Raw genomic sequence first — 23,880 nt, forward strand, 5'->3', positions numbered from 1 at the left:
CTTGCCTGCATATTTTTCTCGTTTAGTGCTCTGAATATATCATGTCAGTCCTTTCTGGCCTGCCAGGTCTCTGTGGATAGGTCTGCTTCCAATCTAATGTTTCTACCATTGTAGGTTACAGACCTCTTGTCCCGAGATGCTTTTAGGATTTTCTCCTTGTCTCTGAGACTTGTAAGTTTTACTGTTAGATGTTGGGGTGTTGACCTATTTTTATTGATTTTGAGGGTGTTCTCCGTGCCTCCTGGATTTTGATGCCTGTTTCCTTAGGGAAGTTCTCTGCTATAATTTGCTCCAATATACCTTCTGCCCCTCTCTCTCTTTCTTCTTTTTCTGGGATCCCAATTATTCTAATGTTGTTTTGTCTTATCGTATCACTTATGTCTCGAATTCTGCCCTCGTGATCCTGTAGTTGTTTCTCTCTCTTTTTCTCAGCTTCTTTATTTTCCATCATTTGGTCTTCTATATTGCTAATTCTCTCTTCTGCCTCATTTATCCTAGCAGTTAGTGCCCCCATTTTTTATTGCACCTCATTAATAGCCTTTTTGATTTTGACTTGGTTAGATTTTAGTTCTTTTATTTCTCCAGGAAGGGTTTCTCTGGTATCTTCCATGGTTTTTTCAAGCCCAGCTAGTATCTTTATAATCATCATTCTGTACTCTGGTTCCGAGATCTTACTAATGTCCATATTGATCAGGTCCCTGGCAATCAGTACTGCTTCTTGTTCTTTTTTTTGAGGTGAGTTTTTACGTCTTGTCATTTTGTCCAGAGAATAGATGAATGAGAGAACAGAATGCTAACGGAGTAACAATGACCCCAGAAAAATATATACTAAACAAATTAGAAGAGACCTGAAACTGGGGGGAAAAGAAAGGGAAAGGAAGAAAGAAAAAAAAAGAATATTATCAAATATGACCAGGCTGGTGAATAGATCAGTGGCAACACTAGATTTTGGGTGTATTTTGGTCTGTTAGAAAAGCAACCTCCTCCCATAATTTTAAAGAAAGAAAAACTTACCTATGTACAAAAATAAGGGTAAGTATGCTGAGGGAATGGAATATGACTGTAAAGATGAAAATTATAAAAGATTTTGTAAAAGGGATTCATAAGATAAGAAGTTGGTTGGAAAAAGAAAGAAGAAAAATTAAAAAAGAAAAAAAAGGGAGAGAGTGTGATCAGGCAGGAGACTAGAACAAAGCCATACACTAGAGATTTAGGGTATATTTTGGTCTGTTAGAAGAAACTGTATCCCAAAATTTTAAAAGAGAGAACTTATACAAATATACAAAAAATAAGACTAAGTACAATTAAGGGATAGAATATGACTCTAAAAATTAAAAATAAGATTTAAAAAAGGGATTGATGAGATAAGATTTTGGTTGAAAAAGGGGAAAAATTTAAAAAAAATAGAAAAAGAAAAATTTAAGAAAATTTAAAAAATTAACTTTGAAATACTAAAGAATCATGGGGAAAAAAGCCATGAATTCTATGTGCTGCATTCCCCTAGGGCTGGAGTTCTACTGTTCTCATTGATCGGTAAAGTTGGTCTTGGCTGGCTGTTCTTGCTGATCTTCTGGGGGAGGGGCCTGTTTCCGTGGTTCCCAAATGTCTTTGCTGGAGGCGGAATTGCCCCGCCCTTGCCTGGTCCGGGCTAAGTAATCCTCTCGGGTTTGCTCTCATAGCTTTTGTTCCCTGCAAGCTTTCCCTACAGCTTTGGAGGACGAGAGCGAAAATGGCGGCCTCCCAGTCTCTGCCCCAGAGGAGCCAAGAACTCGGGACCCCACTCCTCAGTGCGCCCCTAGAGAAAAGTAGTCAATCACTCCTGTGTCCCTAGTCTCTGGCCGCACCCCGTGTTCACCTGGCCTGTGACAGAGCGTTTCTGTCTTTGGCACACGACCCCCTTTGGAGTCTCCAAACCCAGCAGATTCCTGCGGTGCACTTCTCCCGGGGGAGGTAGGGGAGTCTCCCCGGATCTGCCGCTTGTTGGGTCCCTGCTGGAAGAGGAGTGGCCCCACTGTGCCGTGGATCAGGGTTTATGGCAGCCCCGAGCTGAGAGCCCACTCCTCGGCTCCCTCTCTGCAGCCAGCTTCCCCGCTCCAGTACCTGGGAGCTCTGCCGCACTCAGGTACCCCCGTCTTCCTGTGACCCCCGAGAGTTCTGAGACCACACTGTCCCAGTGAGGGTTCCACCCCCCACTTAGCCAGTGGAGTGAAGTCCCTCAGCAGAGCTGAGTTCTAAATGTTTCGATTTTGTGCTTTGCTGCTCTATCACTTGCCGGTAGCCCGCTCCCTCCCCCCACGGTCTATCCTGAATATCGCCTGGGATTCACTTCTCCGCAAGTCCTACTTTCTAGAAAGTGGTTGTTTTTCTGTTCATAGAGTTGCTGCTATTCTTTTCTTAGAGCTCCTATTGAGTTTGCAGGTGTTCAGAATGGTTTGATAGCTATCTAGCTGAATTCCTGGGACCAGGCGAAATTTAGGTCTCCTACTCCTCCACCATCTTGCTCCCCCTCTCTTCATATAACTTTTAACTTATTACTGGCTCTCTTTGACAGCCATCTACTTCTAATAAAACAAGCCAAATTAACAACAACAACAACAACAACAACAACAAAAACCACAGTAAAATCAATTCATGGGGATTTGGGAAAAGCTGATTCTTAAACTGTATATTCAGGAATTGGTGGGTTTAGGTTCATTAAAATTGTTATAACTAATTAAATGCCAAACTAAAATGCATAGGAAGAAGTATTTTAGGAATATATATTAAAGCCATTTGAACTTTAAAGATGTTCATTAAACAAAAGAAACACAAGTATTGGTGTATATTTGTGAATATTTTAGTCTGTGATGACTAGCCTTCAGGAAAGTCATTTTATTTGGCTTTATATGTTCGCCTTCTCTGAAGATTGGTTTTGAGTGAACCTTGATGTTTTTCTAAATTGTATAGAAGGGGCTAACCTTTTAGCAGTTACATATTCCTGTTGCTCAAACAACTGATTTTGTTTAATATAAAAGAGAAGTTGTTTTTCTAAACCATAACGAGAAATACTCATTACTTTTCATTAACTTTTTGTTCATTTTTGATAATTCTTGAGCATCCATAATATGTCAGGCAGTAATGCAGGTCTTGAAAGTACAGAGTTGAAATGGATATTCTTCATGCTCTCACAATGCTCATAGTTGAATAGACTATATAAACATGTATTTCTGTTCATGTATAGCACATGATACTATTGATCAGTCTTTCTCTTTTACTTTTGTAGCATGCTATCTGGGGGAAATCTTATCCATGTACATGGTTTTCCATTACCTACATTGCACCAAAATCTGCATAAAATAATTTCATGCATAGCACCTAAATGGACTTGTCTGGCTTACATATCCTTTAAATGTATCTGTGTATCTATGAATCTATCCTTGGCCCTCTGAGTAATGCTTAAAGCTATAGCTCTGAACTTCCTTCTTTTCTCTCTTTCCTGTCTCCTTGCTCCTATTTTTTCTTTCTCTCAAAATAGTATTGAGTACTTTGTTCCAGATACTTTTTAGACAAAGAGGCCAGAGCACTGCACAAGAAACACACGGCCTCTGTACTCTTGGCACTTACAGCTTGGTGAAGGAGTCATGCATTGAACACATACATAATCACACTTGTAGATAACACAATGAAACAAGTGTAAAATGACATGAGAGTGTATATTAGGGAAACTAACCCAGTCTGGGACCTCAGAGATGTATGGTGGTTAGCAAAAGTTGTGGGAAGGAATACCAGGAAGAGGGAGAACCTTTGTGAAAGCCCCTAAGTAGCTTAGCAGGTTCATAAACTAGAAGGATGTCTTTGTGGCTGGAGTATGATGAACAAGTTGGAGGGGAATACAAAATGAGGCAGGGAGGCTGGCAGAGGTCAGATCTTGGTAGAAGATCTTTTAAGCCATGCCAATGCTTTTGGACTCTAACCCAAGAGAATTAAGATGTTATTAGGGTTTTAAGTGGGTAATTACCTACTCAGGTTTGTGTTTCTATTTTTATTGTTTTTAAGATTTTACTTATTTGAGAAAGCACGCATGCAGATGAGCACATGTGAGCTGGGGGAGGGGCAGAGGGACTCCCAAGCAAATGTGAGGCTCAACCCATAGCCCCATGTGGGGCTGTATTTCACAAGTGCAAGATCATGACCTGAGCCGAAATCAAGAGTCAGATGCTCAACCAACTGAGCCACCCAGGTGCCCCTTCAGATTTGTATTTTTAAAAGTTGACTTGGGTTCTTGTGTGAAGAATGGATTGAAGTGGGTCAAACGTGGATGTACAGAAATGAGTTAAAAAGCTTTTGCAGTAGACCAAGCAAGAGGTGGTGGTAACTTAGATTATTAGAATTGCAGCAATAGGGATGTAGACAGATTCAAGAACTATTTACAAAACATAATTGACAAGATTTTGTGATTATTTTGGTTTAGGAAGTAAAGCTGAAGGGACTGTCAAAGATAAATTTTCATATGCTTGTTCATGTCTATTTTGCTGACATTTTAGTATCTTGAACTCAAACATCTTTAAAATTGAACTGGGGGACCTGGGTGGGTAAGTCGGTTAAGCAACTGACTCTTAATTTTGGCTCAGGTTACAATCTCAGGGTTGTGAGATGGAGCCCCACATCGGGCTCCGTGCTGGGCTTGGAGCCTGCTTAAGATGCTCTGTCTCCCTTTGTCCCTTCTCCCTCTAAAAAAATTTTTAAAAAATGAGGGCACCTGGGTGGCTCATTCGGTTAAGTATCTGCCTTCGGCTCAGGTCATGACCTCAGGGTCCTGGGATCGAGCCCTGAGTTGGACTCCCTACTCAGCAGGGAGTCTGCTTCTCCTTCTCTATCTGCTCTCTCTTGCTCTCTCTCACTCTAAATAAATTAATAAAATCTTAAAAAAATTAAAAATAAATAGAAAAAATAGAACCTGTTTTTTCCTTTTGGAAACTAATTCTTCCCCTTGACTTCCCTGTTTTTGTGAATGACATCCCTACCTCCAGGTGGCCTAGGCGTACAACTTTTGTTTTGGTCACGACTTCCACTGAATTAGTTACCAAGTGTCAAGGACTTGACCTCTAGCATTTAGAGTCTCTTCCTTCCCCTCCTCCTATTCCTCTTTTCCTTTCTTCCTCCCCCTCCTCTTCCTCCTCCACAGTAGTATCCTCTTGCTAGATCATTAAATTACGTTTTTCATTCAAGTCTTTGAGCTCCTTGACGGCAAGAATGGTCTTTTTCATCTTGTATTTTTAGTACCCGTGTGTACTTCAGTATTAGAGACATACAAAAATATTAAATAAAATATATTGTTTTCCCTGACTCTGTTTCTTCCACTATAATTCTTATTCTTTTCCACATTTTTCCCCTCTCTTTCTCAAAGTCATTCAGGGGCGTCCTTCTGCTTAAAGAATAATTTGGTCTTAGGCCCCTGAGGTTGTGAAAAACTGGCTGCAGGATATGAGAAGAGTATGAGTTGGGGCTTTTTCTATAGTAGTTTAGTAAAAATTGCTTCCTATCCCTTTTTACACTGTAACCGTTGCAACTACAAAGAGTAGATTTTTCTGGGAAGGGAATATACCTGATATTTATTAGCATCCCTACTGTTGAATAAAATTTTAAAAACGTCATTTGATGCCATTTACCGTTTTTAATTTTATAAAAATAGTTGTAAAATTCAATTTTTTGATCACTTAATATATGTTTCTTAGCATTCCAGTGTTGTGTTATTATCTTAATAGCTACACTGTGTGTTAGTATCTTATATGTGCATCTAGAGTATATTGTTTCATAGAAAATTTGTAGGAGAATTATTCAGATATCTACTTTGGAAGCACCTACTTTTTGTAGCTTTGTATGCCCTAATAATGAACTTTCATAATTCTTTTTTTCCATTTTTAGGAATAAGAAAATTTTAAATAAGAAGAAGTTGAAAAGAAAACAGAAGAGCAAATCAAAAGTGAAGACAAGAAGCAAGGTAAAACTGCTGACAATTTATAGGGAGTAAGGACTTTTTCATACTGTAATTGGAATAAAAATTACAAGATTAAAAAGGTGTAACTAGCAAGCCATTTCATTTCTATTTTTTTATTTTAATTTTTTAAAAGCCCCTCATTACTTGGTTATACTATTTAGTTTCATCTTTGGAGCATTTCATGACCACTAGCCTGGAAGTTAGTATCTGGGTGCTGAAAATTATTTACTGTTTATTCATGTTATCTTTGATCACTTCTTTGGGGGAACACATCCATTTCTCTTCTCTTTTTTCCATTCGAACTACATGTTCTAGAAACAGAGTAAATTGGCTTGTTAATTGAGACTTGGATTTGGCCCATGCATATGTCATGAGTTAGGGAGAATCCTGGTGTATCTATATTGTTCTGAGCTTCTTTTGGTATTGGGTGGCTGTGCAAAAGAAAAGGCAATATGGAATATTTGAATTAGATGAGATCATAGAGAGCAAGGTTTTTTTTTTCCCTATCTAAAACGGAAATCTTTTCTATTAAATCTTAAACATTTCACTTTCTACCAGAGTCTTTTCTTTTGAACAGTACTAAGAAGCCTAGACAGGAGAAAGAGGGGAGTCATAACTATGATTTCTGCACAACTCTACTTTTGGTTAAAGAAACAATAGTTTAGCTTGGCCTATATATCGTATTTAAGTTCTAAAGACAATTGTTTCCTGCCCTTTTTAATTAGTGTTCTTGCCATTTTGTAACTGAGAAAAATGTACTTTAAAGTAGTAAATCAAAAAATTAAATAAAAGTATAGGGGATGAAATTTATTTCACGGCTCTATCTTGAGACACAGCTGGATCCATCAGTAATGTCAGCAAATCTGTGTCTTCATCACTTGCTTCTGCTTTCTTCTGTGGGTTTATTACCTGTGGCTGAGGACGAAGGCTGCTGGCGGCTCCAACTTCATTTTCTTTGAGTGAGGGGCCATCTCCTTTATTAGTTCTAGCAGAAAGTCTTGGGTATGATTTTTGATTGACCTTCATCATTCATTTTGGCCTTGGAGATGGAGTACTTTGATTGGTTAGACTGAGTTATGTTTATAACCCTGTGATAGGTGATAGGTGATAGGTGAGCATCCTAATAAGCAGGCCATGTGAAATGGGAGGGGATAGTTACCCTACGGAAAATGTTGCTGGGTGGGCAGGTAAATGATTTATGTTCACTATATCATTTTTTATTACTTCTGCTTTTGGGATAAAAGAGGGAAATGGAGAACATTCTTAATATACTTGTTATATAGTCATTTCGATTTTCAACCTCTACCCCTTTTCCACTTTTTGGTGTTATGTGCAAAGGCAGAGTATGGGAATCTTGAAAATCTTTTTTAAGTTATTTTAAGGTTTCATTTAGTGATGTTCCTAAAAGTGATGGCATATCGAGGAAGAGGTGGGAATTCAAGGTCTTTCATCCCCTTCAATTCTGTCTCTAACTTTGTGCCTTTAGTAATTCATCTTTCTTCTCTTGGCCTCAGGTTTTATATCTGCTTTTTAAGAGCACCGTGTGATAAGAGTGATACATAAAAAGTTACTCATTTTTTCCTAAAGCATTAATTGCATACTGACCATGTGCTGGCCTTATGCTGGGTATTTGGAATAGAAAGATGAGTAAGAAATGGTTTCTGCTTATGATGGGCATATAGAATAATAAAATAGTGTTGTTAGTCTCCCTGCCCCCTATTACTGTTTCTGGACTATTTTTCATTCATCTTTTTTTAAAAAGTTATTTTAAAAATGCCAATGAGCTTTTTTCCCCCATATATTTAAGAACGAGCATTTCTTTTCAGCAAATGAAATAAGATACCATTTAGCTATACCACTTTATTTCCTTGTTTATTGCTGTTATTGGCCCCTCTATTTCTTCTCATCCATTAGCCATCTCCTTCATTCAATTTCCTTCTTATTCAGAGTAGGAAGCACAATCTTTAAAAAAAAAAAGTATTTAATCTGTATTAGTTCCCAACGGCTGCTGTAACAAATTACACAGACTTGATGGCTTAAAACAACACAAATTATTCTACAGTTTTAGAAGTCTGAAGTCCAAAATGGCTCTGGGCTAAAATCAAGGTGTTAGTAAATCTGCATTCCTTCTAGATACTCTAGGAGAGAATTCATTTCCTTGCCTTTTCCAGCTTCTAGAGGCTGCCTGCATTCCTTGGGTTGTGCTCCTTTCCACCTTCAAAACCAGCAATGGTTGGGTGAGTCCTCTCATGTTGCATTACTCCGACATGTTTCCGTTGTTACAGCTTCTTCTTTGACTGCCCCACCACCCTCTCTCATTCCTAAGGACCCTTGTGATTGGTTACATTGGGCCCACCCAGATAATCCAGAATAAACTCTCCATCTCAAGGTCTGTAATTTATTCACATCTGCAGGGTACCTTTTATCATGTAAGGTGACACATTCCCAGGTTCCAGGGACTAGGGGGAAGATTATTTTGGAGGCCAGCATTCTGCTTACCATATCTTCCTTTCTCCTGTGTATATTTGTTGCACTCATCTGACAAAATTTAATCCTATACAAATCCAGGTGTTTTCTCCTTGCCTGCAGGTGAGTCCTGTGTGCTGCTAAAGGAGTTGATACCAATACACATTCATGATCACCAGTCTCAAATGTACCTTACATAGCTAGACTGTCTTATTTTTTCCTGATAAAATATTCTATGACTATTTCAAACCTTTGTCACTCTCCTCAAAGTTATGATAAATCCTAGCCTCTAACAAATGACTTCACTTTCTTACAGAGGAAATCAAATCCATTACACAGGAAACTTCTTCAGCATCCTGCTACTAAACATGCCTGGGTCTTAGGTTAGGATATTTAATAGCAGAATTTTGAAAGATATAATCAAGATTTAGAAAATTTCCATCAGTCTCAAGCATTTCCTCATCCTTTGCTGCATTCCATCTCTCCCTACCGCTGTGGCTCTAGGCAACCACAGATGTACTTTCTGTCATTATAAATTCGTTTTTATTTTCTAGAATTTCATATAAATGTGATCATGCAGCATGTACTCTTCTGTATCTGGCTTCTTTCCCTCAGCATGATTTTGCGTTGTGTCCATATAGTTGTATATATTAGCAGTCCATTCTATTTTATTTGCTGATGAGTATCCGATTATTTGGATATATCTTAATTTGTTAACCCATTTACCTGTTGATAGACATTGTGATGTTTCCAGTTTTTGGCTATCACAAATGAAGCTGCTATGAATATTTGTGTATTAGTCTTTGCGTGGATATATGTTTTTGTTTTTTGGGAGGATAAACACCTAGAAGTGGAATGAGTACATGCTGTTTCCTTCCATGATTTGCCAGAAGACTGATAAGTCTCAAAAGCAACTTACACTAATGACTAGGATTTATTACAGCCAAAGGTACAGAATAGGCAGCAGGAAAGAGAAATGAATAGTATTAGTGGTGTCTAGGGAGTTATGGCATAGGCTTTCTAGTCCTCCCTTGTCTGAGCACACAGGACATGCTTTCTCTCTGGCAGTGAACTACAAGGATATGTATGGAATATTTCTGTCCAGGAAAGCCCACTTGAGTCTTAGGATATGAGACTTTTATGGGGGGGTTGGTCATACATAGACTTGTCCTGCTTTGCAATCAGCCATGATACGTGAAACTCAGGTGCACATCATCAGTCTTGATGTTTGTACAAAGCTGTTGAACAAGCCAGTAGGCATGGTCTACTGGCTCTGGGTGTATTTTACAAAACCATCAATAACTAACATAAAGAAAAGTCTAAAGACCACATTCCTAAGGATTGGCCCACAGTCAGTCCTGGTTCCCTTGGGGAAATGCAAGGAATAAGCAGTCATACCTGCATTGTTAACTCTTTCCTCATCGGTGGCATGGTAGATGAATGTTTAACTGTTAAAAAACTACTCAGACTATTTTCCACAGTGTAATTGTTGCATTTTACTGTTCCACCAGTGGTGTATGAGAAATCCAGTTGCCTTACATCTTTGCAAACACATGGTATCGTTAGCATTTAAAATTTTAGTCATTCTAAATACATAGGGGTATTTCACTGTGGTTTTCACTTGGTTTTCTGTAATGATTAATGATGTGAACACCCTTTTATGTGCCTTTAGCTATTCATATCTTTTTATTGTGAAATGTCTTTCCTATCTTGCCGTACCTTTTTATAATTGTCTTATTACTGAATTGTCAGTGTTCTTTATGTACTCTAGATACAAGTCCTTTGTCAGATATCTGTATTACAAATAATTCTTCCTGTTCTGTGGCTTGCTTTATTGTTTTTGTATAGTGCTTTAGAAGAACAAAAGTTTTTAAGTTTCATAAATGTAATTGATTATTTTCTTACATATATGATTCATGTATCTTGTGTTTTAAGAAATCTTTGTCTATCCCAAGGTCACATAGATTTTTTTCTTTATTTTCTTCTAGAGATTTTATAGTTTTAGCTGCTGTATTTAGGCCTGTGGTACATTTAGAGTTAAGTTTTGTGTATGGTATGAAATAAGGGTTCATGTTCATTTTTTTTCATATTGGTATTCAGTTGATTGGCATCATTTTTACAAAGACTTCTCTTTTTCTGTTGAATTGTCTTAGCACCTTTATAAAAAATAAGTTGACCATATTCATTTGAACCTATTTCTGGAATTTATTTTTGTTTAATTGATTTATATATTTATCTTTACACCAGTACCACACTGTTTTATTTACACTAGTTTTGAATTCAGGTCATATGTCTTCCAACTTTGGTCTTTTTAAAAAAATTGCTTTAGTTACTTTAGGTCCTTTACATTTCTATATAAATTTTGGAATCAACTTGCCAATTCTATTTTTAAAAGTCTCTAGAATTTTTATTGGGGCTTCATTGAATTTGTAGATTTGAGGACGAGTTGCCATTTTAATGATATTAAATCTTCTAATTAATGAACATGGTTTGTCTCTATTCTCTTTTTTTTTTAAGATTTTATTTATTTATTTGACAGAGAGAGACACAGTGAGAGAGGGAACACAAGCAGGGGGAGTGGGAGAGGGAGAAGCAGGCTTCCCGCCGAGCAGGGAGCCCGATGCGGGGCTCGATCCCAGGACCCTGGGATCATGACCTGAGCCGAAGGCAGACGCTTAACGACTGAGCCACCCAGGCACCCCCCCTATTCTCTTTTAAGTTTTCCTTAATTTCTCTCAGCAGTGTTATTTTGGTTTTCAGTGTACAGAGCTTGCACATAATTTTATTAAATTTAACTGTAATTTTGTGTTTTTGATGTTATAAATGCAGTTATTTAATTTTTTAAAAAATTTTGAGATGATCATAGTAATGCAGTTGTAAGAAATAATACAGAGATCCTATATACCTTTCACTTGTTTTTTCCAATTACTGAGGTATTGCATTACTGTAGTAAATATCACAACCAGGAAATCGATATTGATCCAACCTACTGAAGTTACTCAGATTTCACCAGTTTTACATGTACTCATTTGTGTTTGTATGTGGATGTATATTTAGTTCTATGCAGTTTTATCACATGTGTGGATCTGTGGACCATTACCACAGTGAATACGTACAAGAGTTCTATCACAAGGATTCTTTTTCCTACTCTTAAATAGAGTAGCACAGACATTACCCCACACTCACCCTCTCCCTAGCCTCTGGCATTCACCAATCTGTTCTCCATTTCCATAATTTTTTCATTTCAAGAATGTTATATAAATGTAATCATGGGGATTGGCCTTTGCCACGCAGCATAATTCCCTTGAGATTTATCTCAGTTGTCGCATATATCACTGGTTTGTATCTTTTTATTGCTGAGTAAGCATTCCATGGTAAAGATATATCATGGTTTGTTTAACTATTCACCCATTAAAGGACATCTGAGTTGTTTCTCTTTTTTGGTTATTTTGAATAAAACTGCTATGAATATTCATGTGCTGGTTTTTGAATGAATATATGTTTTTATTTTTTTGGTATTAATGTCCAACAGTGCAGTTGCTGGATTGTACTGTAAGGTGCATATTTAATTTTGCAAGAAACTGCCATACTTTTTTCTAGAGTGGCTGGATCATTTTACATTACCATTAACAATGTATAAGAGATCCAGTCTCTCTACATCTTCACCAGCATTTTGTGTTGTCATTATTTTTTTATTCTAGCCAGTCTGATAAGTTTGTATTATATCTTATTTTGTTTTAATTTACATTTTCCTAATGGTTCACCATAGTGAACTTATTATTTGCCTTCTGTATATCTTCTTCAGTGACATGCCTGTTCATGTCTTTTGCCCATTTTCTAAATTGAATTGCTTATCTGTTTGTTTTTTACTGTTGAGTTTTGAAAATTCTTCATATATTTTGCATGCTAGTCTTTTGTCAGTTATGCAAATATTTTCTCCCAGTCTGTAACTGAAATGCTATTATTTTTCTAAATTATATTTTCCAAATGTTCATTCTTAGTATGTAAATACCTTAACTTTTTTTAACATGATCTGGTATCCTGTGACTTTGCTAAATCCACACATATTTCTAGTGGCTTTTTTGCAGGTATTTTGATTCTCTATATGTCTTCCGCAAATAAATTTGTTTTCTAGTAGGTAGTTCTTCCTTTCTAACTTACATTGTATTCCTTTTTTTTTAAATTTTATTTATTTATTTGACAGAGAGAGATAGCGAGAGCAGGAACACAAGCAGGGGGAGTGGGAGAGGGAGAAGCAGGCTTCCTGCTGAGCAGGGAGCCCGACGCAGGGCTCGATCCCAGGACCCTGGGATCATGACCTGAGCCGAAGGCAGATGCTTAACAACTGAGCCACCGAAGCACCCCTATCCTTTTTCTTGGCTTATTACACTAGCATATCTAGTACAATGTTGAATCGTATTGCTGAAAATAGGTATCTTCTCCTTGTTTGCATCTTAGGGTGCAGGCATTCAGTCTTTTACTATGTTAGATGTGGGTATTTCAAAGATGCCTTTTATCCAGTTTTGGAAATTTTCTTTTATTCCTAGTTTACTTATACTTTTTATCATGAATAAGTATTTGATTTGTGTCAAATGCTTTTTCCATGTTTATTTAGAGTACCATATGTTTTTTTCTATTGTTTTTGTTGGTATGGGGAATTATACTGATTTCTCTTCCAGTGTTGGTACCAGCTGGTTTTTTGGTAGATCATGATGGTAGATCTTTTTCATACGTTCTTGGATTTGGATTGGTAATAATTGCTTGTTTTTAATACTTACATGTTATTTGTCAATTAACTTTGGTATATATTTTTTCTAACAAGGAATATTCCCCTTTTTCCCCAATTATTAATGGAAGAAGGGTAGAATTTTGAGACTTACATGTTATTTGTCAATTAACTTTGGTATATATTTTTTCTAACAAGGAATATTCCCCTTTTTCCCCAATTATTAATGGAAGAAGGGTAGAATTTTGAGACTTACATGTTATTTGTCAATTAACTTTGGTATATATTTTTTCTAACAAGGAATATTCCCCTTTTTCCCCAATTATTAATGGAAGAAGGGTAGAATTTTGAGGCCAGTGTTTTTGATAATTGAGGTGTACTTCCTGGACATACTCTAATTTTTGGAACTTGCATTAAACCAGTTCTGTATATTTGTCATGTAAGTGTTGATCTCAAAAGTGTGATTGTTGTCTGATGAATAAAATACTGGGACAAAACAGAAATTGACTATTTAGTTTTAACAATTAAATTACCAAGCATGTGATTTTTAGTTTTTATTAAGACTGATAGCTAGGAGAGAGCTTCAGGAAAGCATATGTCCATAATCTGCAGAAATCTAATTTCCTAACTTTATCATTATTTAAAAGAGAATGAGGGGCACCTGGGTGGCTCAGTTGGTTAAGTGACTGCCTTCGGCTCAGGTCATGATCCTGGAGTCCTGGAATCAAGTCCCACATCGGGCTCCCTACTCAGCAGGGAGTCTGCTTCTCCCTCTGACCCTCTTCCCTCTCGTGCTCTCTCTCATTCTCTCTCTCTCAAATAAATAAAATCTTAAAAAAAATAAATGAGAATGAAATTAGAAAAATTGACTAAAATTAAGAGTTTTGTTTTTTTTTTAGTTCTGATTTCTGTTTAAGTCCCTAAATCTACTTTTTAAAGAAATCAAAATATAATTCAACAGTTGTAGTAGGTCATTGAGACTCTAATACATCTCATGTCCCTTAGAAAAACACCAAATTAATATTCTGTGATACTACAACCGTTAAGCTTTGTTGGCTCTATTCCTACCATGGGATAAAAGGGCATTCCTGTTAGATTCTTTGCCACTCTCCAGCCCTTATCAGTTTGGTTATTGAAAGTAGTGAAGTGTGGAAGAAAGGGTTGTTACTATAAGTTGAGTCAGTAGACTTAGATTATCTTTGCTGTGTCACGTATTTGACTTCTGCAAGTCATCTAGCATGTCTAATCTTTAATTTTTTATTTGAAATGAGAATTGGTGATGATGGAAAAGAATATGAAATTGAAATATTATATTTTATATTGCAGTCTGAAAACTTGGAGAATACAGTAATCATACCAGATATTAAACTACATAGCAATCCTTCTGCATTCAATATTTATTGCAATGTACGCCATTGCGTTCTGGAATGGCAGAAAAAGGAAACATCATTGGCAGCCGCATCCAAGAACTCTGTGCAGAGTGGAGAATCAGATAGTGATGAAGAGGAGGAATCCAAAGAGCCCCCTATCAAGCTTCCAAAGGTAAGTCACTAAGTTCCACTTGGATGGATAACCTAGAGATGTTTCAACTATAGTACAAATATTTGTATTGCTAAAATACCTTGCTTTTTATAAAATTGTGCACTAAAAATTAACAGGGCTTATGGGTAAAAACAGGTTTGGGGCAGACCAGACTATGCAGCTTTGTAACTGGAGTGCTAACAAAGTCAGTAATTGGTAACTCAGTGGTGAGTACTTGGACAGCCCAGGAAAAAAGATCAGGGGCTTTTAATAATGTACAAAAGCAGTAAAGTGGAAATGGTGGCTTGTAAGCCTTGAGCCATTGCAGATAGAAGTGGAGCTCTGAGCCTGTGGGCTGCCATTAAGGTGGGCATAAGCAGAACTGCAAAGTACCATAAGCCAAGAGCCATAGAAAGCTGGGAGTGCTCCCTTCTGGGGAGGGAATCCGAGGTACAGGTATGCATTTTTATTTTTCTTGAACTAGAACTAGAAGAGCTCCTGGCTGTGCAGCTGCTGAGCTGAGAACTTTTGCCTTTCCTGCCTGAGGACATAATTGTACTCTTGCCACTTTGGCTCCCCTTGCCCTATGAAAAAATTACATATGAAGCAATAAGACTTCTACATTTTTCTGATATCATTCCCTATTTACCAGAGACATGTAAGCTAATTGGTGTTATAAAAATATGTGTGGTAGTAGAACAAGCTATTCTTAAGGAACTCCCTTCTATTTAAGTATTAGTATGTTGTAAGACTGTAATGTTATTTTATATATAGTATTTTTTCTATATTGTAGGTATAGTTTGTATTTCTAACAAAAGACATAGACATTTTTAAAAGGGTACCTTTATCATAAATGATTTATGCATATTGCTTTTTTCTAAATATAGACATTTTAAAATGATTTCTTGTATCATAAATGATTCAGGTCTATTGCGTTTTTACTAAACTGATACCTTAAACCTATGCCTTGAAAACTCTTTTATACACACCCAGGGGAGCTATCATGCAAATATTTTGCTACTTGAAAATAGCAGCCAAGATAGAAAGTATGTTCCTGATCTGATTTTTTTTGTTGTTGTTGCGCATTTCATGGTGGCTATTTCTAAGTGCACCACTGTCCTTAATCATTACTGTCAGGTTCTTCTCACCTTATGCTCAGCGGATGACTTGCTTCCTGTTTCATAGAGTAAAAGAGGTTTTGTGAACTTCCTCAGCCTTTTGGTCAACCGTCTTCAACTATCCTTCTCTTGGGACTCTTCTTCCTTTAGTCTCTTTCTCTCTGGTATCCTTAGGTGTACCTTCTCTACTACTTCCTTTCTTCTACTTAAAACAATCAGGCTCATCTTTTCCATGTAAGTTCCTCTAGGTAGAGAGTTTTCCATCAAGTACTGACATGTCACGAAATAGAGTACAGTGATTAAGAACCTGGGCAGTGGAGTCAAACTGTCCGGGCTCAGACACTCACCATTAAAAATACTAGCTCTGATGCTGGGAAAGTTATTTGCCTTATCTGTGCCTCAGTTTTGTTGTCTATGAAATGAAGATAACATCTACCTCACAGGGTTGTAGTGAGGATTCAGTGAGTTAATAAATATCATAGCTATAAGTAGTTAGAAGTATCAGGTTAGGTGCAAACACGGGCAAACAAGAAATTGTGTAGGTACAAATGAATTTGAGTTACTTTTCAAGGAACTCTTCAATTTATTAATAAATACGTCGGAGGAAGTCAAACTTCTGGACAGTCTGTGAGATCATGTGACAAGCGAGGGGGAAGAAGTGCTGAGATGTCTTTATGCAGAGGCACTCAGAATGCTGTGGGGTTTCGGCGTGGGTGGGGACTGGAACTCCCAGGTGATGTGTTTGGCAGTCATTTGCATAACATGAAGGATTGACACAGAAGAAGAGATGAGGCCTTCAGGACTGAGGTGATGGGAATTTGAGGGCAGGTGAGAAATGTTAGCATTTTTCTTTTCCTTTTGGCCATTTCTGTTCCAGATGCTACTTTTTTCCATCAGTTCCTTTTCTTTGTAGTTGTTCCTCTCTTGCTCCTCCTGCATGTGTAGCTCTCACTTTCCTTCTTTTCACTGTGGTTTTTTCCTCTCCTACTCCTTTTCTCTTGCATAAATAAGATAGTTTTTATTCGTTGAAGTATCACTTCGATGCAATTTTATTTTCTCCTTGAATTTTAAAAGTTGAGTTGAATTTGATTATTATATAGACCTTGCTTGTCAGGTTTCTTTGCCTTTTCTTTTTTGTAGGTCAGCAATCATTGATATTTTTAAAAGAACTTTCTTACTGCCACCTGAATGCTTCATATTAAGTTTTCTACCTAAAACACAGATTTTAGGGGCACCTGGGTGGCTCAGTCGGTTAAGCGTCTGCCTTCAGCTCAAGTCATGATTCCAGGACTCTGGAATTGAGCCCCACATTGGGCTCCCTGCTTGGTGGGGAGCCTGCTTCTCTCCCTGCTTCTGCCTCTGCCTCTCCCCTCCACTCATGCTCTCTCTCTTTCTCTAATAAATAAATAAAATCTTAAAAAAAAAACAGTTTTTACCCAGCTCAAACCATCTTTATCTGATTTCCAGATCCTCTAAAGTGTTCCAAGCTTTATAACTACATAATTTTTAATAGTTATTTTTAGGATTCATACTTCGCTTTCAGTCTCATTTATGCTAGTCATGCCACATATTTTGTTAAACTTAAGAAGTAAACAAGTCTATCTAAGTCTTTATCTTTTATTTACTTCTAAATTCTTTTTTTAGTTATACCAAGCTTTATATTAGGCCCTGAAAATGAAATCAGGAGACACATTCCCTACCCTCAAGAAAGTTATGTCTGGTAGGGATAGCAGGCATGTCTAGTGACTTAAGGCCTACTCTAGGGCATGGTAGGTGTAGTGTAACAATAGTGGAGTAAGACTGCAGCGCTGACTGCAGATGCATGTGCAGGCAGAGGGAACAGCATCGTCGTAAAAGTACAAGCGCTCTGTTTTTGGCCAGAGTGGAGTAGCTGAGCAGGGTGAGGGGCAGAGAGCAGCATCTAGATTGGGAAGGGCCTTCTGTGTCCTACAGCCACTTTGAGATTTTGTCTTGTGATTTGGAAATATTGAGGATTTTGAGTGAGAGACTTTTTTTTTTAAAGATTTTATTTATTTGAGAGAGAGAGAGAGGGGGAGAGAGAGCACAGGTGGGGAGGAGAGGGAGAAGCAGACTCCCCCCTGAGCAGGGAGCCCCACGTGGGGCTTGATCCCAGGACCCTGGGATCATGACCTGAGCCGAAGGCAGATGCTCAACTGACTGAGCCACCCAGATGCCTCTAAGCAAGAGACTTTGATCAGACTTGTATTTTAGTAAAGTTACATGGGTGCTAGTAAGACAGATCACTAGAGGGTGGTGAGATTAGAGCAGAGGGACCAGTTAGGCAGCTATTACAGTTGTCCACGAAGGGTGACTGACTGTTGGAATGAGGGTAGTGGTAGTGTTCAGCATAGAGGAAATATTAAGGAAGCGGAATTGACAGGAATTAGTAATTAGTTGATTATGAAGGCTGACAGAAGGTGAAATCTAAACATATTTCTGAAGTTTCTGGGTGGTAATGCCATTTACTGCAAGAGGGAGTACTGGAGGAGAAACACCACTTTGCTGGAATGATGAGGTGTCCCGTGTACACTATACAGTACACTATACAGGACTGAAGTTCCAGAGAAACGTCCCAGCTAAAAACAGAGATTTGGGAGCTATTATGGTGTGGGGGAAGAAGGTGAAAGGAAATTCTGTTAGAGATAGGATGGGGGTGGGATCAAGAACATTGCTTAAAAATTTTTAGCTTTGGAAAGTTCTAAGAACACTCCTTTTGGGTATGAAGAGAAGGGAAGAAGGTGGTAGTAGTCGACGATAGATTTGTATGTCAGAGGACAGGAACTTGGACATCTCACAGCCGGGTCTTCTGAGAGGCAGAGTTCTTCCTCTTCCTCTTTTTGCCCTCCCCCTCCTCTGCTGCCGCTCTTTCTCCACCCTTTCTTTCGCTGCCCTTAGATTTTTCTTCTTTATTATTTGTAAATGTCATCTCTACCAAATATTTGCTTTATATAAAAAATCCTGAAAGTCAGTATACTTTCCTCTGTGGTAATATATAAATCTACTTTTGGTTTCCTCTCCAGTTTTTTTTAAATGTATTCTGGAAGTATTAGAATGGATTCTAGGACTTTAAAAACAATTTTTAACTTATAGTTGACATGCAGTATTATACTGGTTTCAGGTATAGAGCATACAGATGATTCTGTACATTTCAGAATACTCACCATGATAAGTGTAGTCATCATCTGTCACCACACAACATTATTACAATATTATTGACTATATTCTCTATGCTGTACTTTTCATCTCCAGGACTTACTTACTTTTTAACTGGAAGTTTGTACCTCCTAATCCCCTTCATCTATTTTGCCCATCCCCTACCCCTTCCCTCTAGGACATTTTAATGGAACAAGATACAATTTCTAATGGCAAAGAATTTATTATTCCATCTAAATGTAACTAAACTTTTATGTTCATACTTGTTAGTGAAATAATAAAGTCACTTTGGGAAATAATATGATTTGAGGAGAGCAAAAATAAAACCTTGAAAAACTCATTTTTCTTTGGCCAAGCATGTTTTTATCTTACTTTTCCCAGCAGTGACATTGGACTAGCTGTATCAGATAGTTATTTGGGTTTGTGTTCCTTCAAGTATAATAGAGAGCCTTCAGGATTTAATTATTTGAAAGCAACTGTAAAAGAAAAATTCAGTAAATTTACAAAAGTCTATTTTCTGAAGAGAAGTGGAAGATTATATGTTGGGTAGTTGGTTATGGTTTATCATTGAAAATATTGAAGCCTAGGGGCACCTGGGTGGCTCAGTCGGTTAAGCATCTGCCTTTGGCTCAGGTCCTGATCCCAGGGTCCTGCGATCAAGTCCCACTTTGGGCTCCCTGCTTAGCGGGGGTCTGCTTCTCCCTCTCCCTCTGTGTGTGCTCTCTCTAGCTCTCACTCTTTCTCAAATAAATAAATAAAATAAAATAAAATAAAAAGGCCTCAATGTGTAAAGTGCAGTTTCAAAGTTCATACATACCGTTAATACGCTCAGCCAAACCTCAGGGGAAAACACTTATTTCACAGCATCTTTTATTTCTCAGCTCAATAATTCAAAGCTAGATATGTTGGAGAACTTGAGGTTGATTTTTATTTTGTTGTATATTGAAAAGATATCGCTATTCTGGAAACGAAGTAGTTTTCCCCTTACTAAAAAATTTTTTTTGTGAAGTAAGGTACAGATGAATAGTGGGAATCTACAGTGGTTAACCTAGACAGATGGGTAATTTCTCTCTCCTTATCATTTGACTAACATTTTATGGGTATGTCTCACCAAAACCAGCCAGTGTTCTATTCCTAAGCAGCATACCTGAGTTCTTTACTGTCATACATTTGTTCTTACACCCTAAACTTACCAGAGAGACAACTCAGGAACTTGTTCAGTAGTAGCCTTACTCTTTTTGGTAAGGTTCAATACTTTCTCTGTTACTGTAGGGATTTTATATAAATAAACCCTAGCTAAGAATGTTATCTGTGAAGATTCTCCTTTGGCTTTTGAAAAGTCATGATTGGTAGCAGTAGAGTAAGCATTCTTGAAGACTGAAAGAATATAGTAGTCTCCCACTGGCCTGAGAATAGAGCTCCGCGTTTTGTGTTTAGGAGATCTTTGAGTTCAGATTCATTTCCTGTAAGTACATAAGCAGATAGAAATCTTGAACAGTGTGTTTTTATTTTTTACTCTATTCCAGGAAGAGAAACTATATCAACTGGAAAATTTCCACTGCTTAGTGCATTTAATCAGTTGAAACTTTATACAGGCAACTTCTGTAATCTTAGTTACAACTAAGTCTGCTAGAATTTTAGATAACTTCTCTAAAAACAGTCCTGCTAGTTATTTTGACTTTTCAGTCATATCTGTATTCTTCAGAAACCTTGTAAATGATAATCAAAACTGCAACTGACTTTCCTGCAACTGATTTGACCGTTGTCTGGAGATATATTTCTGAGTTGCAGTGGTTTTTAGCACACAACTGAGAGAGCAATTAAATATTTATATATGCCTATCATGTGTCAGGCACTGGGCTAGCCACGGGAGATATTAAGCTAGTTCACACATGCTCCTTGTCTATGAGGAGACCACAGTTTAGTTATAAAAAAGGAAACAAAAATAGTGAGCTAACTATAATATAATAAATGCCATAACAGAAGTCTCTCAACTGGGTAAGAGTCATGTACAAGGCTGATTTATTCTGTTAGACTATAAATTCTTAGAAGACAGGGACTAGTGTAATGTGTATCTTCATATCTCCTGTAGTGAGTTTGCCAAATAAATGCTTAGGAAATATTTATGTAATACATGATTAATGCACAGATCTCAGCCTAGAGAATATTCTTCTACTGTTATGTCCAATAGAATTAATGCTTTGATGCATTTGTACTAATTAGTCTTGTTTTAACTTTTTCTGTTACTTCTCCAAATAAACACCTTCTGAAAAGATCTTATACATCTATTTCTCAGAATATTGTCACTGACTGAGAAATGGGATTTCACTGTTGTTCTGTCAGTCCTCTGAAGGTATCTCCCAATACCAGGTCATCACATTTCTCTGTCAATCTTTAGCTGCAGATTTCTCTCTTTTGCTAGATAGTGAGTCAGATTTTTCCTTGGTCCTGATGAGGGTGATAAGATAATTAAATAGTAGTGATCTTTTAAGTATGCAGTTTTTAATTCTTTTTGTGTTAAATCCTACAAGAAGAGGGGAAACCATCAGTAAATAATAAAGTGATTGTACCATCATAGGAAGGGCTAAGATGAAAAAACTCCTTTTTAAATCTCTTCATTGTATGAGTTATGTTGACTTTTTCTGGCCATAAGTAACAATTGACATGACTTTTAATGAAAGAATGCTGATTTGTACTTGAGTACAGGCAAATGAACTTTTAAATTAATAGAGTTTATTTTTTCTGAGTGAATGTAACCTAGTATCTAGTGCACTCTTAACAATTTTCATAATTTTTCTTACGGCTTCCTTATGCTATAACTACTTATAAAGTAGTGCCATTATTTTTTAACCTTCCATATAACTAGATGGTTTTCTGAATCTTGGGTGGTTGTGGTTTTTTTTTTTTTTATGTGTTTCTGTTTTTGCTTCGTAAATATGGCAGCATTAATCATTTGCTGTGTAAATAAGCTGTACTGGTTGAACTGCCTGGAAAGTGTTAATTGGCTTACCTGTTATAAGGTACATATATATTATTATTATTATTTTTCATCTTAAACAGATCATTGAGGTTGGACTTTGTGAAGTTTTTGAATTGATCAAGGAGACGCGATTTTCTCATCCATCCCTATGCCTCAGGAGTCTCCAGGCCCTGCTTAATGTACTTCAGGGTCAGCAGCCAGAAGGCCTCCAGTCAGAGCCACCTGAGGTCCTAGGTAAGAGCTCAGGGCATTAAATGAAGTCTTTAAATGTAAATAGCTTCTCCTATGAAGCATATACATGTAGCAGCTTGTAATGCAGTTTTGTTTTTGTTTATGTTTTTTTAATTATGGTATTAAAACAGCAGGGGTATAAATTTTAAGGTATTTTGCTATGTTCCACTAGAGTTACAGTTTAAGACTTACAGTTCATGAACAGACATTTCTTGATTATTGTGATGATGGGGAAAAAGCGAAACATTAATTGTTGGAACCCAGAAATAATCCCAAGCCTTATAGTTACTATTAACTTAAACCATTCTTGTTAAACCTTAGGCCAAAATAGTGAACACTGACTTTCTCTAACTTTATGTGTTATTCTGGGTAGTTAAAAAAATGGGAAGAGTGGAACCCGATGCTACCAACCCAAACAGCACATCTAGTTTCCCAACAGAGGGCATTTCTTCTGTATTCATTGTAAATAAAAATCCATTTTTCTTATAGATAATGCTTTTGAATTAGTAGCAACTTCCAATAAGTAAATATGTTTGCTTTTTGTAAAATGTATTTGGATTTTTTGAATGCATGCCTTTCGTGTTACTGATAAAGGTTCAACACATAATCCAGTAAGCAAGTTAGCAGCTCTTGAGGAATAGAAATAGAGATGGGCCATAAGTTTGAAATTGGCTGTTGTTTTTCTCTGATGCTAACCATGGGCCTTGAAAGTCTAGAGTTTTCCTAATCTCAAGCATTAGTTCATATCTGAGTCATGTAGGTCCTATCTGTGGCGTTTCTGACATGGGGCCCAAGAATTTGCATTTAGAATACATTTCTGGGTAATGTGCCAGCACAGCTCACCTGGGGACCACACTGCTGGTCTGGACTAGAGTTTGATCTTTTTTTCCAACTTGGTTATTTGCTGTTTATTAGATCCACATGTAAGAACCTAATTACGTGTCATACTGGTTTTGTTTTGGTCATGGTTTTTTTGGAGGGGAGGGAATCAGTTTTTGTGTTTGATTTTTTTTGTTTGGTTTAGTGGGGGAGGGGAGTGTTTGCCAGGAAAACAAGCTGAAGATTTAAGAAAAATAATACCCTCCCCCACCCCGTGTTATTAAATACTACTATACTACTAAATAAAAGCTGTCATATGGCACGTTGTTGATTATTGTTATGATAACACCAATGATTATATTACTATTGTGATATGTTACTTGACATCACAGCATCTTACTAAAGCTTTTATTTATTTAATTGATTTAAAAATATTTTGCTGTTCTTAACTCTGGTTTGTCAATTAACAATAATTGAAATATTTAAAATATCCACTAAAACCTGTATATCCTATTTATTACTTTGAATAACATGCTGATCATTTCTTTTTCCTAGATCTTCTGGCATACCCTTGTCTTTTATCAGTTGTTACACATCTTATTTTGTATCCAGTCTATATATAAATACTCCCTTTCCTTTATTCTTTTCAAAACTGATCTTGTTCATCTGTTTTTGAAATTATAATGTGTGCTTTAGCTTAATCATCTTCTAGCTATCAAAACTTTCACCTGATTAATTTGTCTGGTTTTATTTTTGTTTTTGTTTTCTTGTTAACAGTTTCAGATGCTGCTGTACTTCTTTCGTCTCTCTTTTATCCTTTCAGGGTTTACTTCTGATCTCTTTACCGCTTTGACTTATTTTTCTATTG

General features: G+C 37.0%; 1 protein-coding gene across 12 annotated transcripts in view; it reads left to right on the forward strand.

Moving 5' to 3' along the window:
• MYCBP2 (MYC binding protein 2) overlaps positions 1-23,880 on the forward strand; it is a 269,922-nt gene that overhangs the window by 21,761 nt on the left and 224,281 nt on the right. For all 12 annotated transcript variants that reach the window (XM_027591552.2, XM_027591553.2, XM_027591557.2 and 9 more), the window contains exons 2-4: positions 5,905-5,980; positions 14,496-14,711; positions 22,043-22,196. In XM_027591552.2, the coding sequence (XP_027447353.1) occupies positions 5,905-5,980; positions 14,496-14,711; positions 22,043-22,196 (446 nt within the window). The remainder of the gene's footprint in view (positions 1-5,904; positions 5,981-14,495; positions 14,712-22,042; positions 22,197-23,880) is intronic.

Source organism: Zalophus californianus, chromosome 3 (assembly GCF_009762305.2).
Source record: "Zalophus californianus isolate mZalCal1 chromosome 3, mZalCal1.pri.v2, whole genome shotgun sequence".
Lineage (NCBI taxonomy): Eukaryota > Metazoa > Chordata > Mammalia > Carnivora > Otariidae > Zalophus > Zalophus californianus.